The sequence below is a fragment of the Martes martes genome (genome assembly GCF_963455335.1).
Source record: "Martes martes genome assembly, chromosome: 6".
NCBI classification, from domain to species: domain Eukaryota; kingdom Metazoa; phylum Chordata; class Mammalia; order Carnivora; family Mustelidae; genus Martes; species Martes martes.
The window spans coordinates 139001227-139017520 of record NC_137893.1 but is presented as its reverse complement, the minus strand read 5'-3'; the positions used below and the strand labels follow the sequence as shown (position 1 = coordinate 139017520).

Here is a 16294-nt window from a genome sequence, read left to right as displayed (position 1 = left end):
AAGGTTTGGAGGAGAGGGGATGGGTGAGGTTGCATGCAAGTTCCCGGGGAAGGTGTAGCTGATACGAGTGCACTCGTCACCATACAGTACAAAGAGTATTTGAAAAACAAGTCTAGTTTTTATTAAGTAGTTTTACACAACCAGCTGTTCACAATCTGCAGTTAAAACACTGTGTATTCACTGCTATTCAATTACAAAATCTTCAAACAGTGAAAAACCATAATCAAGAGGAAAAGAAAAGTACCGTGGTTCCTTAACGAAAAAAAGTCAAATGATGTCACTTAAGACAGGAAATTTTTTACATACACATTTACTGTACTTCAGCTAACGAGGTTTGCTTATAGCACAGTACAAGTTTAAGTGCCCAGAGACTAAACAGTTGTGAGCCATTTCAAACTTAAAATACTTTGCATTTACCACTGAACACATGCTATTCTTTAAACGTTTTAATACATAGTATTTTAAAGCAGAATACTTCCCAATCAGTACCAGTGACTCTCATCAGATAATCCAAATCTCAGCATTTTGCTGTGTTAACCCAACTTTGAAACCGATTTAGTGCTATTCGCTTTTCTGTGTTTGTATCATACTCTGATGGGGATGGATGTGTCTAAGTTCTGTGTAAAGTTTGCATAAAATACTATTTCTACTTACAAGCTGACTTTAAATTTTAAAAATACCTAATATTTTGCAAAGTCTTTAAAACCATTTTGAGTCCCTTTTTGAAGCAGACTAATGTAATTGAAAGAACTGTTCAGACTTTTTAAAACAAAAGCACTTAAGTTACCATCCACTTTTCTAATTTGGCAAGATAAGCATCCGGAAGACCCTGAAATCGTTGTTTTAAATGAATTATTTTGTCATGAGTGAAAAAAGGAAAAAGTATCTGCCATGTTCTCAGGCTTTTAAGATATGGCTTTAAATGTGTAATATTTACCAGGATATCACATTTTTCTGCAGTTTTCCAGTGGACCTGCCTATGGAATACTGAAAACATAATGCTGTAAAAAATACTCTTAGAGTTTGAATCTGTTATTTTAAAAAGAGGCAGTAGAGGGAGTTTTTTATTAAAGTATTCTGACAAGAAAGATCTTTTTGCTAGTGGTTGCCAAAAGTAAGGCTATTTAAAGTGTACCATCCACCCCAATTTGGCTCTTAGAAAAAGAGCCATATTCTAACTGGCCTAAAGTATGAAGACTATACTATAAGGAATTGAAAATTCTGCTGTTTTGCCAATGAGTGCACAAATCTAAAATGTATCACAAAAGATACCTGAATTTAAATTTTTGAATAACCCAATGGAAAGAAATATGTACAATATAAAACAGTCTGGAAGTTTCATTTACTTTCAGCTGAAGAGTTTGTGCTGTATCTGAAACAGAAAGATTTGTATCTAAATTTTAAGTAAAAGCTCAATATTGGAGCTTTATGAAAGTCTTAAGGCTCATTGGCAAAGATACTAATAAACTGTCACAGAAGAAAAATACGTGGCTTTATCTGGTATTCTAATGATTGCTGCTTGGTTTCTCAATGTTTGAAAACTGATGAGTCCAACAAAATGTCAGATTTAAAGGGAGTCTCCAACCATGGAAGAAATCCTACCCAAAATCTTAATTTAAGGTTCTCTTCTGCCTTATTCTGAAATACAGAAGACTTAGCCCTAATCAGCCTATGGAAAAAGCAAATCTATGTGCTTTGAAAGGATTCTTGGGGCTAATGCTCTCAGAGAAGGTTTTCCGTTTGGTTTTATGAAAGTGAGGTTTAACATGTGTTTCAAACTTTACCATTTGGGGCACAGAAGAAAGCTGGGTCCAGACAAATTCTATTCAAAATGCTGCGATCTTGCTTGCTTCTCGAACGCCACTCAAATACGCCCCTGTAACAGTCTGTGGAAAATGCCTGTTTGTTGCCTGTAAGAAATAATTGCATAATTGGAGGTAATGTATAAGGATCTCAAATGATAATAAATAATCAATACAAGCTTATACTTTCTCTGACCCTCAAAGATAGACGGTACTCCTTTGTGCTCCTATGAACACTACGCCCCCATCACTGCCCCTGAACTTCTCTGGTTATCCCACCATACCTCACCAGATCATTCCACAACTTACTCTATAGTCCTGTGAGGTACTGTGTGCCGGTCCTTAGGATACCACCTCTCTATACCATGTGCTGGAACTAAGAGGAATGACTAAGACACAGCCGCTGCCCCACCCCCACCAGACAAGTAATCTCGCTGTTCGAATCGGCAGTGAGGGAGGCAGTGAGCACGAACCCCTCCATCCACAGTTGGAGTTTCGCTAGACGGTGGCAACAGAAGGACAGAGCTGTGTAACTCAACAAGAAGGGGAAAGAAAAGGTGAGGACCGGGAATGGGAGAAGGCCCCTTTCCAGGAGACCAGCTGGAACACAACCAGCAAGCCAAGAAGGGGAAAAAAGTCCCGATCTGCGCCTTTGCGGGCAGGAACAATGACCCGGTCTGGGAGGCAGCTGTGGGAGAGCTGGTGAGCACGCCTCGGAAGACGGGGATGGACACAGAAGAGCTCTGTGTGAACTACGCTATGTGCCGTGTCACCCGGATGAGTGGCTGGGATGGAGGGAAAAGGTCCGGGGCCAAAGACGTCAATAAATGGGCCGTCCAAGTACTAGTGGGGGAGAGGGGCAGAAACTTCACAGGAATAGGTTTAAAATTGTTCTTTAACTGTGAGGAAAGATCTGTAGGTCAGGAGCCCACCCGAGCTGCTGCCGGAAGCAGCTGACCGGCTGCCCAGCCTGTGGTCCTCTGGTCCCACGAAGCTGGCTCTGCAGCCCAATGACTCTACGACAGCCGGCTTTTCAATGATATTCTTCTGCAGTCCCCCAAGAGTCAGGAAGAGAAAAGAACACCCACTCCATTTTCGATGACACTAGAAGACGTGTGTGGTCCTAAGCTAACATACAAAGTATGAAAACCTGAAAGAGGGCTGAGAACTGCCTTTACTCTGCTCCGCTTGGGAAGGGTAGTGGTGGGGCAGGGTGGGGGGTCAAAAGCAACCAGTTCACCCCCAAAGAATGTTTTAAAATTCTCAGCCACTGGAGGCATCAAGAACCACAGAGACAGAGGTTGGGCGTGAGTGAAAACAGGGCTGAAGGCTACGAAGAGCAGTTTGGACCCTCACCCGCTTCCCCGCTCCCGCCACCACAACCGGAGATCTGGGGAGACAAGGGTGAGGCACCGAACCATATGGGGATTGAGTCAAGTCTTCATAAGTAAGAGCAGAGCTTTCGGCTCCCAGGATGTCAGGAGCTGCCACCAAGCAAAGAGAAACTACATGTTCCCAGAGGAAAGAGCTATAGATAGATACACTGATGTTTGCGGATCCAACTGGCCGCTGGCAAGCTTGCGGGCGCTCTCGGCAGGCTTTTATAAAAATGCCTCGCTCAGATCTAAGCAGTCAAGGGTGGGATATCTGGACACGTGGGAGGCAGAGGCTAAAGGAAACAAAACAGGAACTCAGGAGTCATGAAGAGGATGCTACAAAAAGAATAATCCGAGGACAAGAATGTCCTCATAAAAGACAAAACTTACAAAGTCAGTTCAAGGGTGGGAAGGTGAATCTCCCCACAACACGGTAAGATAACAGAAACGAGTAACAGCAAAGAAAAAGATAATCAATTCAGGAATTCCAATATAGCTAACAGAAGATCTAGAAATAAGAGGGGAAAAAATGTGGGGAAAGAATGATCAGAAGTGAAAAAACCAAGTACTGAAGGATAGGAGTCTCTAAATTACACAGAAGCGAAAATGGGCACAGAAAAAATTAGTGGTAAAACAGCAAAACATTTCTCAACAGAAATAAACCAAGACAGAAGGCCTGCCACTTCATACCCATTACGATGGCCATTATCAAAAACCCACAGAAAATCGTGGGGCGCCTGGGTGGCTCAGTTAGTTTAATGTCTGACTCTTGACTTTGGCTCAGGTCGGGATCTAAGGGTCATGAAATTGAACCAAGCACCAGGTTCCCCCGGTCAATGCCGAGTCTGCCTGAGATTCTCCCTTTGCCCCTCCCCACCCACACTCTCTCAAACAATAAATCAATCTTTAAGAAAGTCTCAAGTGTCGGAACCTCTGTGACTGCTGGTGGGGCGTAAACTGATGCCGTTATTGTAGGAAACAGTGTAGTGGCTTCAAAGAGTTAACCGGAGAGTTAGTGTATGACCGGGCAATGCCTCTTCTGGGCATATGCCCCAGAGAACCCAAAGGAGATTCCTGAAGATAATGTGCACACCCGTGTTCACAGCAGCAGCTCAAGCACCCAGGACGTGAATGCGTACACGAAATGTCATCTGTCAGGCGCCTGGGGGCTCAGTGGGTTAAGCATCTAGCCTCAGCTCAGGTCATGATATCAGGGTCCTGGGATCGAGCCCCATTTATCAGGCTCCCTGCTCTTTGGGGAGCCTGCTTCTTCCTCTCCCTCTCCCTGCTCATGCTTTAATAAATATTTGTTTTAATGGGATCTATACACACAATGGACTATATTTAGTCTTAAAAAGGAAGGATATTCTGACCCGTGCCACAGTCTGGATGAACCTTTAAGAACATTCTGCTGAGGGAAATAAGCCAGTCACGAAAGGACACACACGGTTCCTTCCACCGGGAGGATGAGGCACCCAGAACAATCTGTAGAGACACAGTAGAGATGTGGCGGCCAGGGGCGGAGGGAGGGGGAGCAGGGAGTGTTGTTTCCCTGGGACCGACTTTCAGTTCCGCAGGATGAAGATGTTCTGGAGGGGACAGTGGTGATGGGGGCACAGCAGCGTCAGTGTATTTGATCCCACTGAACTGCAGACCTGAAAACAGGCAAGATGGTAAAAGCCTCGTTCTAGATGGAAATGGGCACTGTGGTTCATGGTGTCTGGAACCTGACTGAGGCTACACCGAGACGCAGGGGCGGGGGGTGCTGCCATCCCAGCAAGTGTCCCACAGGGGTGACCACGAGACCCCCAACGGTCTCTGCGAGCTCATGCAGTGTAGCGGGAGTAATGAGACTCTTCAATATTAGAAACAAGGAAGAAAAATACTTTTAGATCATTTTCCCAAAGCACAATCCACGTAGTTCCTACGGTTTGACTTCTCGGGCCCTGACATAAAGAAACTGGATCCCAAAGATGACAGGTGGGGAGTCTGGGACGTCTGTCCACGTTACGTGGAGCTCAGAGAAGCCCAACCACAAGAACTGTGGGTTGACTGACAGCGACAACTGCCGACTCAACAGAAGTTCTTTACGGACTTAAAAAAACTCACGATGGTAAACTGTACATCGTGCATAATCTACCACAGTTTAAAACAAACATTAAGAAGAAAGGAGAGAGTAATCTAGAAAACAAAACGCCAAGCCTGGAGAGCAGAAAGGAGGGGTCCCAGAGATCAACCAGTGCAGACCAGTGCAGACCAGTGCACCCGCCAGGGGACGCCAGGAAGGGGGTTTCCAAAAGTGGAGCGAACGTGCCAGGTCCCAGGGACTCGGTGGTGCTCTGGGGAGGACAGTGGGGCAGGGGGCCTAGCACTGAGCTACTGAGCACGGGGGCCACGACGACCGTCAGAGCCGCACAAGCACCTCAGCCCTGCAGGGAGCCACGTCACAGGAGCACGGATGCCCTTCCCAAGCGTGAAAGCCCCACACCACACGGGCCACGTCGTCAGCCTGAGGGGAAGCCGGCGGCCAAAGTCTGCCTCATCACATCAGAAGTCAACATGGAAATGTTTGGAAACAGAAGTAAATTCCCGAGGAAACGACAGAAAGCGTTAGAAACAGCTGTCCTGGGAGGGGGCGGAGGGTGTTGAGGGGGCATCTGTTGTCCTGCGTCATGACGTTTTTGGTTTGTTTGTTGGTTCTTTTTACGCTTGATTTGAGGGCGAGACAGTGTGTGTGAGTTAGGGGACAGGGAGAGAGGGCGGGAGAGAGCGCAGCAGCCTCCATCCCCGCGGGGAGCCCGACTGCCGGGCTCGATCTCACCACCCCGAGATCAGGACCTGAGCTGAAATCAGAGTCAGACGCTTAAGGGACTGCGCCACCCGCGTGTCCCCAGTGTCAGAACACTTTGACCATATCCGACTTTGCTTCGAAACCCTGGACACACCCCACTTCAACTAAAAGAAAGGAACCAAGTAAAAGGCGTCCGGTTCGGGACCCCGACACGCACCTCGCCGGCAAAGAAGACTGTTCCTTGTATCTCCTCGGCGATGATATCGTAGGCTTCTCCGCTCCCGCCCGTCTTCACAAAGCTGTATGCCATCTGGATCCAGGGGTCTGTGCTCCACCGAGTGACAAAATACTTCGTGGGATCGGGGACTTCCTGTGTCAACAGAAGGAACCACGGACCAGGATCGAAGAGGGATTGAGACAGCTGTGGCCTGGAGCGGTGACCCCCAGGCCCCCGCCTCTAGAAATGGGATCGTCCCTCTGCACTGTCCCCTACCGTCCCCCGCACCCACCCAGGCCCCGGACTTGCGTGGCATCCTCTAGGCCCCGCCCGAACTCTGCAACCTCCCGACATCTCACGTCTACACCCTCTCCAGCCAGAGACGCAGGGCCCCCCACCCAGCCGGCCCTCGCCAGTGGCTGAGACTCGGGGCGGCCTCTGCGGACGCCCGGCGGGTGCTGCGACGGCAGAAGAGGGGCGGGTGGGCCAGAGCGGAAGGGAAGGGGGCAGTCCTGGGACAGGCTGGAATTCTCAACAGCCTCCACAGAACGGCCATAGGATGCTGTTTCACGTTCTGCGCCTCTGACAGGAACCAGCAGGGAAAATATTTCTACAGAAACAACGTGCTCAGTTCCAAATAACTAGCATAAAAACAAGTTTTGGGGCAAAAACCCCAAGTGAGGGACAACTATAAGATGGAATCACATCACGTAAAATAAGCAACACCCTCCCCCCACCAGGGAGGCCTCTCTAATTTATGTAATTTTTGAGTCATTTCAGTTCTTTCTACTCCCACTCCTTTATTTGAAAAAGACAGCAGCCGCGCCATCTCTAGGTCTCCAGAAGTTGTGAGATTTGGTAGACCGGCAACTAGGAAGTACCCTGAGCTCCTCGGAGGAAAGACAGAGAAGGGATGAGCTGCGTCTGTGGCGTGGGCGAAAATTCTGGACAATATGCCTTTGGAAGGGAAGCTGTCAAGGCTTGCTGGGGTGTGGGTTAATCCCGGACGACGGGGAGATGCGGAGCTTCCGCCACCCCCGGGAAGGCAGGGCCGTGGCGCTCGCTGCAGCGCGCACACACTCAAGCGGGAACCGCACAGAGATGAGCACGGCCTCTGCACGAGTGACGCGCAAATTCGTCAAATTCCTGACGTGGAGTCCCCAGCAAACAGCCACGCTCCGTGGATTAGCATAAAAAAGGGAGGGAGGGAGGAAGGGAGGGAGTGCGCGATGTGAGCAAAAAAGGAAGACAGTGGCGCGAAAGGTGGTAGGGATATCGCTGCCGGCTCGTGTGTGTCCCCCTAAAACTCCTATGTTGCCGCCCCCAGCCCCAGTACCTCCGAAGGGGACGCTATCTGAGAACGGGCCGTCCGTGAGGGAATCACGTTAGAGCCTCAGGGTGGGCTCTAGCCCAGGAGGACTGGTGTCCTTATGAGAAGAGGGGAGGACAGGGACAAGCCCAGAGGGAAGGGCGGGTGAGGTCACAGGGAGAAGCGGCCATGTGCGGGCCAAGGAGGGCGGGCGGCCTCCGCAGAAACCAGACCCGCCCGCACCTGCTCTTGGACTTCCGGCCCCAGCCCGGGGAGAAAATTCGAGGCTATGGTTTAAACCACCCAGTCTGTTGTCTGCCACGCCGGCCCGCGCGGACCGGCGCAGGCACAGAGGCGGGAGGCTGGACCCGGGAAGGAGGAAGGACGCGGCCCCGGCGATCGCCTTCATCCTTGGGGCTCCCGCTGCGGAGAGCGCGCTGGTTCTCTGACCTGCTCCTTGAACAGCTCCCGGAGGACGGCCATGCACAGCTGCAGCACCTGCTTGTCGTCCAGGGTCCTGACGGACGCCACGGCCTCCCCGGCGACCACCGACATCAGCACGCTGTGCTGCTTCTGCAGACGCGAGAGGAAGGCACCGGCAGTTCACGTTCTCTGCTTCCAGGACGGAAGTCCCCAAATCCCCGTGCTCACAAGCACCCCCTGACCCCGCAGCCCGTCCCGCCCCTCCTCCTCCTCCTCTCAGTCCCCAGCCCGCTTCCCTCTCAAAACTCCTTATTCATCTAGACATTGTGTCGTTCGCGGCGGCGAAGCTCAAGAAGGAGGCAAATAGGAAGTTCAGGGATGCTCTAGGCTTTCCCCTTGTACGAACTCGTTCTAAAAGAAACAGGATGGAGAAGGGACGTCTGCAGGTAAAATAAGGGGAAAATCCTTCTCATATGGTAAAGAAGTTTTGCCCATGGCTCCCAAGGGAAACCTTTTAAGATGAAGTTTCTTGGGAGGAAGAAGAAAAGGGAACAACAAGGGTGATCCTTGTGCAGGAACCAGTAGTACCTCTCCCGTCGCAGCACGCCCCTCGACCTCCGATCGCATCGGGCGACCCCCAGCCTGCCCTCCTCTGGGCCGCTCACAGGAGGACCCTCGAGAGCGCTGTTCAGGTCCCACTCATCAGCGTGCTGCGCCGACTCGCCCCAAGAGGACGCCCCACCGGCCCGAGAGACCAGTTTCTTAAGCAACTGATCCATTGCCCGGGGAGCAACGACAGCCCTTGAAGAGCACACGGCAGACGGCGGGGCTGCGGCAGGACAGTGTCCCAGGCCAAGCATCCTCAAGCACAGCAACACGGGCCCAGAGCATCCGCCGTGCCCATCGGTTCCGGAGCGTGACCGGATTCTAACTGCGGCAGGCGAACTCAAGCCACATTTCACCAGCGACTTACCTGGGGATCCATGTCGTAGAACACAGCGAAAAGCCCCCGCTTGCTGGCGCTAGGAGGTACGTGACCAAAAAAGTCAGCCCCTTGAACTTTACTGTCCCAAAATCGGTAAGGGAATTGCAAGGCAATCTGGAAAGTGAGCGAGAGAGAGAGAGGGTCAGGAGGCTCCGGGATCAGGAGCACGGCAATCTCTAAGAAGCAACCTACAGTTCTCGGCTGACGAGCCAGGCACGGAAAACAAACCTAAATGCTCCCTTTCCATGCACCTGTCTCGTTTGTTCTCTTGTGAGCATCTGGCTTTTTGTGCTGTTCAGTCCCATACTCCCACCGATGACAGTGGGACCCACCAGCAACCACCAGGCTGATGTGAAGATGCAAAGTGAATGTCGCTACGACCAATTCTCGCCACCCCTAGGGCCACCAGGATCCCCTGAAGCCCTCGCATTTCTGCTAGAGATTTTAAAGGCAGAGGAACTGAAACTCTCTCTTCACTGGGACCAATTAATGGAGGGCAGGCATAGAAAGCAGCCCCCCCCCAAAAAGAGCTACCTTGTTTACATATTTATATGCCAAGTTAAAATTCTGAATAACAAGATTTGTTTTCCTAACGTCAAAATTCAGACCTTGGCCCAGCTTTCCCCCTCTCGTTTTGTCAGTATCCTTCTGTATTCTTCATGAATGATTATTCAAATGAAAAGAAAATCTTTGAATTTTATTTGAATTAAAAAATTATCCCCTACTTCCCAATACCAGAAGTTAAGGAACTCCAGTCACCCGGCTTCAGTAACTTGTCACCTTTTCAATGATGCCTGCACCTAAGCTGTTGATAGCCTTCATCTTCTTGTCTGACAGCGGTGGGTTAAAGTGAATGGCACCCTTCTGCAGTAAGGCCAGTGGGACTGTGACTAATACCTGTGAGAAAAAATGAACAATGAACACACAAAAGCAACTGAACCCACCACCACAACCACTCAGTGGGTTCATTTCCAGGAAAATCTCAACACACAAAAGACATTTCTCCCTACTGCCAATCATGAGACTGTCAACGTCCCATGTTATATTGGGAAGAGCGAGGGCCGTCATGTACCATTGGCCAGGTTGTTCACTGCACAAGGGTGCCTGGCTGAGCAGAAGTGGCATCCACATGGAAGAACTCACAGAAAGGTCTTGATGGTTTAGAATAACCCTGGGTAGAAAGGGTCAATAGATCCCAATCCTGAAAAGCAGTACTGTAATAGGAAATGGTCCTAAATGTGTAATCAGGAAACTATATTTGTGTATCATATCTGACACTTTCTAGTGTGCGGCCAATACCTGCCCTGCTAACCTCAAAGAACTGAGGTAAGGCTTAAAATGAAAACTCTTACAACATACATCAATACGTTACATGGTAAAGCACATCAAAAACAGTACAGAGTATTACAATCACAAAAAGCCACAAAAAAAATTTTTTTAAGGAGAAAACAATATCGCAGGGTCTCCAATGGTTCACAAAATCATTTAGGAGAACTGAAGTAACAGGTGCTAACAGAGCCTTCAAGAATGACTCTCCAAGTCCCATCACAGAACCTGGCCACAAAGAGCTGCTGTCTCTCCATACAGTCGGGACATCTCTGGCTCCAGAGCCACGTTACCATGACCAGCGCCAGAAGCCATCACTCCTGCTGCCGGCTCGAGAATCGTGCCGCTTAGAGAACAAACTGCACCAGCAACGTGGGCTCCTGAGGCCCTGCCTTGTGACTCCCCAGCGGAGAGGGATTGGACCCTGGGGCCTCCACCGGCCCCGCTGCAGAAGAGCCCGACACCCTGACCGTCCTGCTCGTCAGAGGTGAAGCGGAAGCCACACTAGGGCTTTCAGGTCTCCCACTAGTGTGGCTGAGTGGCTGCACCATCACCATCCAGAACCTCAGCCGCTAGGGAGTCTGGGAAGAGTGTGTGTGTGTGTGTGTGTGTGTGTGTGTGTGTGTCTACTTCCACCATCTCTGCTGGGGGGGAGCACAGCAGGAGCAGCGCGCAATGGAACTGAATGCCAACCACTCTAGCTACCAGAGCCCTCATCAAAGACTGAGTGTGCTTGGCTTGAACCCCAACTCCAGGATCCCAGGAAGGCCGGAGTTCTTCCTATCATTGTGTCACTATTTTCTGCCACAGGGAACATGTAGAAAGTATTTTCAGTGTCATCATCATGCAACCAAAAATAAGATGGAGGGGGCGCATGGGTGGCTCAGTTGGTTAAGCATCTACCTTCAGCTCAGGTCATGATCCTGGGATCGAGTCCCATGCCTGGCTCCCTGCTCAGCAGGAGCCTGCTTCTCCCTCTCCCCCTCCCCCTGCTCCTGGGCTCTGTTTCTCTGTCAAATAAATACATAAAATCTTTTTTTAAAAAGGGAGCAATTATTCTTTTGGATGCATAGGAACTTCAAGGAAATAAGACCTAGATTTATTTTTTAAAGATTTTATTTATTTATTTATTTGTCAGTGAGAAAGTGACTGTATGAGCAGGGGAGCAGCAGGCAGAGCGAGAAGCAGACTCCCCACTGAGCAGGGACTTAGTCCCAGGACCCCGAGATCATGACCTGAGCTGAAGGCAGGCACTTGACCAACTGAGCGTCCCAGATCTAGATATTTTCTTAACCAAAAAGCTTTCAAAAGCCCATGAGCTAAGGTAAACAGGCAGAAGAGATAAACAGAGCTGGCCGGAGACTCACACCAGCTCTCGGGGCAAGCAGCCTGGAGACCCGCACTACAGCTTTGTTTGTAAGGGTTTCTCAGTGCGTCAGGCTGGGGCGGTCATCCTTCACTTACAAGTTGGTTTGGAAACTTCCAATTCAAACCATGTGAAGTGTGCAGACTACCATAAAAATAAAAAGACTTTAAACATTTCGTAACAGACTCTGAAACACGGCTCTGCCCTAATACCCCTGGAGAGCCAGATCCAAAGAAAGGAAGGCAAAGGTGCCTGGTTAGGGTCAGGCAGAGGGTGACCCAGCAGAGGGTGACCCAGCAGGGGCCGCCAAGAGGCAGAGTCACAACATCCCAGAGCCATCAGCTGATGTACAATTTTAAAAAGAGGTATTTAAAAAAAATTTCACCACTAGGAGGAGCCTTAGATATTAGCCTCTCACTTTGGGGCTCACAGTAGAGGACACTGTTTGTTGCTGGCCTGGCCGCAGGCTGGACTGACCCGGGGAAGCATTACAGACATGACCAGCCCGAGTCACTGAGAACCTGTGCAGGGAGGAGTTCTGGCTGCAGTTTTTCTTCGTAAGCCTCTCACGGGCGATTCCCACGTGAGCCAGGACTGAGAAGCACAACAGTCCGAAGACTGCATCCTACCAGCCCCAACGCCCCTGCTAGCCAATGGCGGGAGTGACAGGAGAATCTGCCCCATGGGCTCATACCCTAGGCCCTGTCTCTTCACTTGATGTGCGATCCTTAGGAGCATCATGGGCTGTGGAGTATCTGGAAATAACTGGCAAGTGCAGAACACAGCTAATCTAGGAACCAGTGATAGTCACTCAGTTATACATTTTGGTCCTCATTTCAGACATAAATAAACCGAAATGAATTCATGGGGCTTATTCATCCCCCTCTGCTTCATGGAAGCACTCCTGCTCTCCCCAACACCACAGAAATCTCCGTGTGACATCCCAGAGTATAACACCTTCCACTGTCCACCTACTGAAGTTTATAAAAAATCCCAATAATATAAAAGTACTCCTGCCAGTTTCAAAATGAAAACACAGAGCTGCCTTGAACAGAAAAATGATCCCACGGCAAAACATACAAACTAAAAAAAAAAAACCCCACCGCCAACTTGGAAAGTACCAAATTAAACAAAATAAACTTTTTTTTGTAATACACAACTTCTCAGAGCCTTTCACACACTCATACTTAACCCAAAAAGTAGACTGCAGTATGTAATACTTTTCAAACTCATTCGGCCAAAGGATTTTTCTTATTCAACTCTCAGGACTCATGTACCAACGCACTTTAAGAAACACTTTTCGAAATTCCACCTACCATGAAATCCATATGGTGTTAGATCAGTTCTATCAGATCCGCAGACCCACACAGGATGGAGAGGAGATAGGTATATCTTCAGGACTCAATCTCCAGGCAGATTGCCAAAGGCAAACTACTTGGTGGAAAACACGGTTTTCCCAGACCCCCAAGCCCCTAACAGCACCAGTGAACTTCTAGCACCTACCTTTTGTGCTGTACACCCTGTCCCGTCCGTAATGGTAACCTGCACTTCATCTCCAGAATAATCAATGCTCTGTACCTGCTCGAGAAAAACAATCATGAAAACCATGAGGGACAGAGCCGTACGATCCAGGATCCTCTCCAAGTATATCATGCGGATTTCTATCTCCAAGACGCCAAAGAATCATTTCCTGGCATTCAGAGATCTGAACGACATTTACAGCTTACTTCAGGGAACTCTCACCCAGTCATTAAAATTTATAAACACTGTCAGAATATAGAAAATCTTTAAAATCATTTATCTAAAGTGAAGCACACACATAAGTTACAGTCTCTGTGATCAGAGCAACGCACAGTGCGAACACATAGGGACAAAGATGCAAAGGGAAAATTTCCAAATGAACACAGATGCAGTGTCAGGGAGGTCACGAGACTCCCACACACATGAGTAACCAAGATGCATCTGCACCACTGCTGCTTCCAAACAGCGGGGCTACCTAACGAACGAGGTCACGGCAAGCACCTGCCTCCTGTGTCATCCACGCGCCCCACGCTACCCATCCTCCAAACACGAGGTCAGTTCAGAGCGCCCGCCCTCCAACGCTGTCGACACTCACTGGAGATTCGAGCCGAATGTCTAGGCCTTCTGCCAGTTTCTCCATGATTACGGAGTAGCCAGGCATCAGCAGAGTGTGGTCACCAGCGAACTGGGCGAAGAATTCGTTGTGGTCCCAGGAGCGAGCAGACACCTGGGAAACGATAATGTGCAGGAAAGCTTATTTTCTGGGTCTATCTATCTATCTATCTATTTATTATGTAAACTCTACCCCAATGGGGGACTTGAACTCATGACCCCAAGGCCGAGACGGGCATCTTCCACCAACTAAGCCAGCCAAGCACTCCAGGAAAGCTTATTTTAGAACAAAAGGGAGACATGATCTGGACCTGGGTACCCCTCCTTGATAGCAAGGTATATTGTGTATCAACAATGCTGAAAAAGGAGAACTCGATGAATAAAACTGCATTTAGAGAACTCCATCTATAAGCATGCCAACTGTCGCCAACGTGGCATTTCCATAGAGGCTGAAATCCTGCCTGATTTTGGAAAACAATGTTACTCCGATGGCAATGGTGAATGCCTGGGCAGCTCAGCTGGTTAAGCATCTGCCTTCAGCTCAGGTCATGATCCCAGGGGGTGGGGTGGGAGGTGGGGGTGGGGGGGGGGGTCCTTGCTCAGCGGGGAGCCTGCTCCTCCCTCTGCCTGCCTCTGCCTCTCCCTCCCTCTCTCTGTGACAAATAAGTAAAATAGTACAAACAAACAAAAAAAAGAATCAAATGAAAATGCAGATATCCTGATTTGGATAATAAGCCAAGGTCATCTGTGGAGCCTCGATTCAAAATATAGAAAATCTGAGTATCAAGACCACAGTTGTTACAGGAATGAGGCATGTTTAAATCTTCAGCAAGATTCACAGACCACACCTGCAAAGCTCCTCTATTTCGGTCTCTGGAGAGCAGCGCTCAGACCACGCAGGGCTCCCCAGGGCCGCCTGCAGGGCCTCCGGCGAGCGGGGCGCGCAGGGGAAGGAGGGCAGCCAGCCCGCCAGGCGCTGGGCCCCCGCGCAGATCCAGCGCCAGGGCCCTTCTGACACGTTCTCTGAAGAAAGGTTTCTCCAGCTTTCACAACACAACAAGGTCTAAACCACGGTGGGGCGACTTCGCTCAGAAGTCATGGTTTTTGAACTTGCAAAGAGCAGAACCCGTATTTCCTGTTTACCTAGAGCGTCCCACGTTCAGGGCCAAGACCCGGCCCAGGGACACACACGCACCAACACGCGCAGAGCCCGGGTCGGGGCCAACGCCCAGCACATGGAAACACGCGCACCAGCAGGCGCAGAGCCCGGGTCGCAGCCGGGACCCGGCACACGGACACACACACCGACACACGCGGAGCCCGGGTCAGGGATGAGACCGGCACACGGACACACGTCCCAGCCCGCGCGGAGCCCGGGTCGCAGCCGGGACCCGGCACAGGACACACGCACCGACACACGCGGAGCCCGGGTCAGGGCCGGGACCGGCACACGCACGGGCGCGCCCCAGCCCGCGCGGAGCCGCACACCTGGCGGAGGCTGCTGCCACAGGCGTACTCCAGGTTGCTCAGGTGGAAGTGCAGCACCTGCTCCTCGAGCTCGCTGAACTGGATGCCGGACTCCGTGATGAACGCTCGGTAGATCTCCTCTATCTTTTCTGTAACGGGAAGGGAGCAAAGCAGAGCAAAGAGCGGTCACGTCATGTCCTCATCCTTCACCCTGCATTCTGTTCCTCCTGCGACCCCGCCAACCCCCAAGCGGCTGAGGTCCCTTCCCAAGGAGACCCGGGGTGTGTGCGGTGGGGGGACAGGACATCTTGATAGGTTGGTTTCACGCAGGAAAGCAAAGCTTATCTTAACTGGAAACACAGGCTGTAGCTCTGCATCTTCAACCATGTTTCGTTTCTGCCTAGTTGAACAATTTCTTCTTTCTGCTCAAGTTTGGAGGGGGAGGTACCCCCTGTGCCCCCAGAGAAAATTCCTCCTCCCTTTCTGGTCCTACCACCACCACCTCAAGCCCAGTTCTTAGAACATCTCACCTCAACCCAGCGCCCTACGATAGACTAACGGCTCCATTCTCTCCAAAACAAGAATAATCCATCGCGGGCTTTCATCGCCTGAGCCTTCTGCCTCGGTGCCTTTTAATTACTGGTTTTCTACCGCCTGTGTAATAAATTCCCAAACCCACAGCCAGACCAAGCCAGCACATTTTCAGCCTTTCTAAAGATAGCACCTACTACCCGCCGGCTCCCACGCTCTGCTGAGTGGCAGCCGGGTCTCTTCCGGGTAAATGCCAACCGTGGGAGGACTGCTGCCACCTCTCCCCTCACTGGCTGGCCCCCCGCGGCCTGGCCCGGCCCCCTTCCACTCCAGCATCCGCCGGCCACCACACGCCTTGGGAATCCTGCTTACTAGCAACTCCCACCTTCATCCATTCCACACAACTGGAATGTTCAACTACACAGACGCACAGCCCTGTGGTATCATCGCTCGGCTCTGGTCTTAGATTCCCTTTGTGGGGGGATGGGGTGGGGGGAGGCTCATGTCTGACAAACTGTAAACATCTTAGCACATGGCACTTCTTCGTAACCTTTGCCGTGAGGACCAC

At 50.4% G+C, this 16294-nt stretch overlaps 1 protein-coding gene across 1 annotated transcript in view; it reads right to left on the bottom strand.

Annotated features, from left to right (window-relative positions):
• Positions 1-100: 100 nt before the first annotated feature.
• KDM1B (lysine demethylase 1B) overlaps positions 101-16294 on the bottom strand; it is a 65974-nt gene continuing 49780 nt past the window's right edge. The window contains exons 14-21 of the mRNA XM_080805385.1: positions 15217-15344; positions 13712-13843; positions 13099-13173; positions 9684-9800; positions 8892-9017; positions 7946-8068; positions 6187-6339; positions 101-1910 (exon numbers count right to left, since the gene is read on the bottom strand). Coding sequence (XP_080661511.1) covers positions 1827-1910; positions 6187-6339; positions 7946-8068; positions 8892-9017; positions 9684-9800; positions 13099-13173; positions 13712-13843; positions 15217-15344 — 938 coding nt within the window. The 3' untranslated portion in view covers positions 101-1826. The remainder of the gene's footprint in view (positions 1911-6186; positions 6340-7945; positions 8069-8891; positions 9018-9683; positions 9801-13098; positions 13174-13711; positions 13844-15216; positions 15345-16294) is intronic.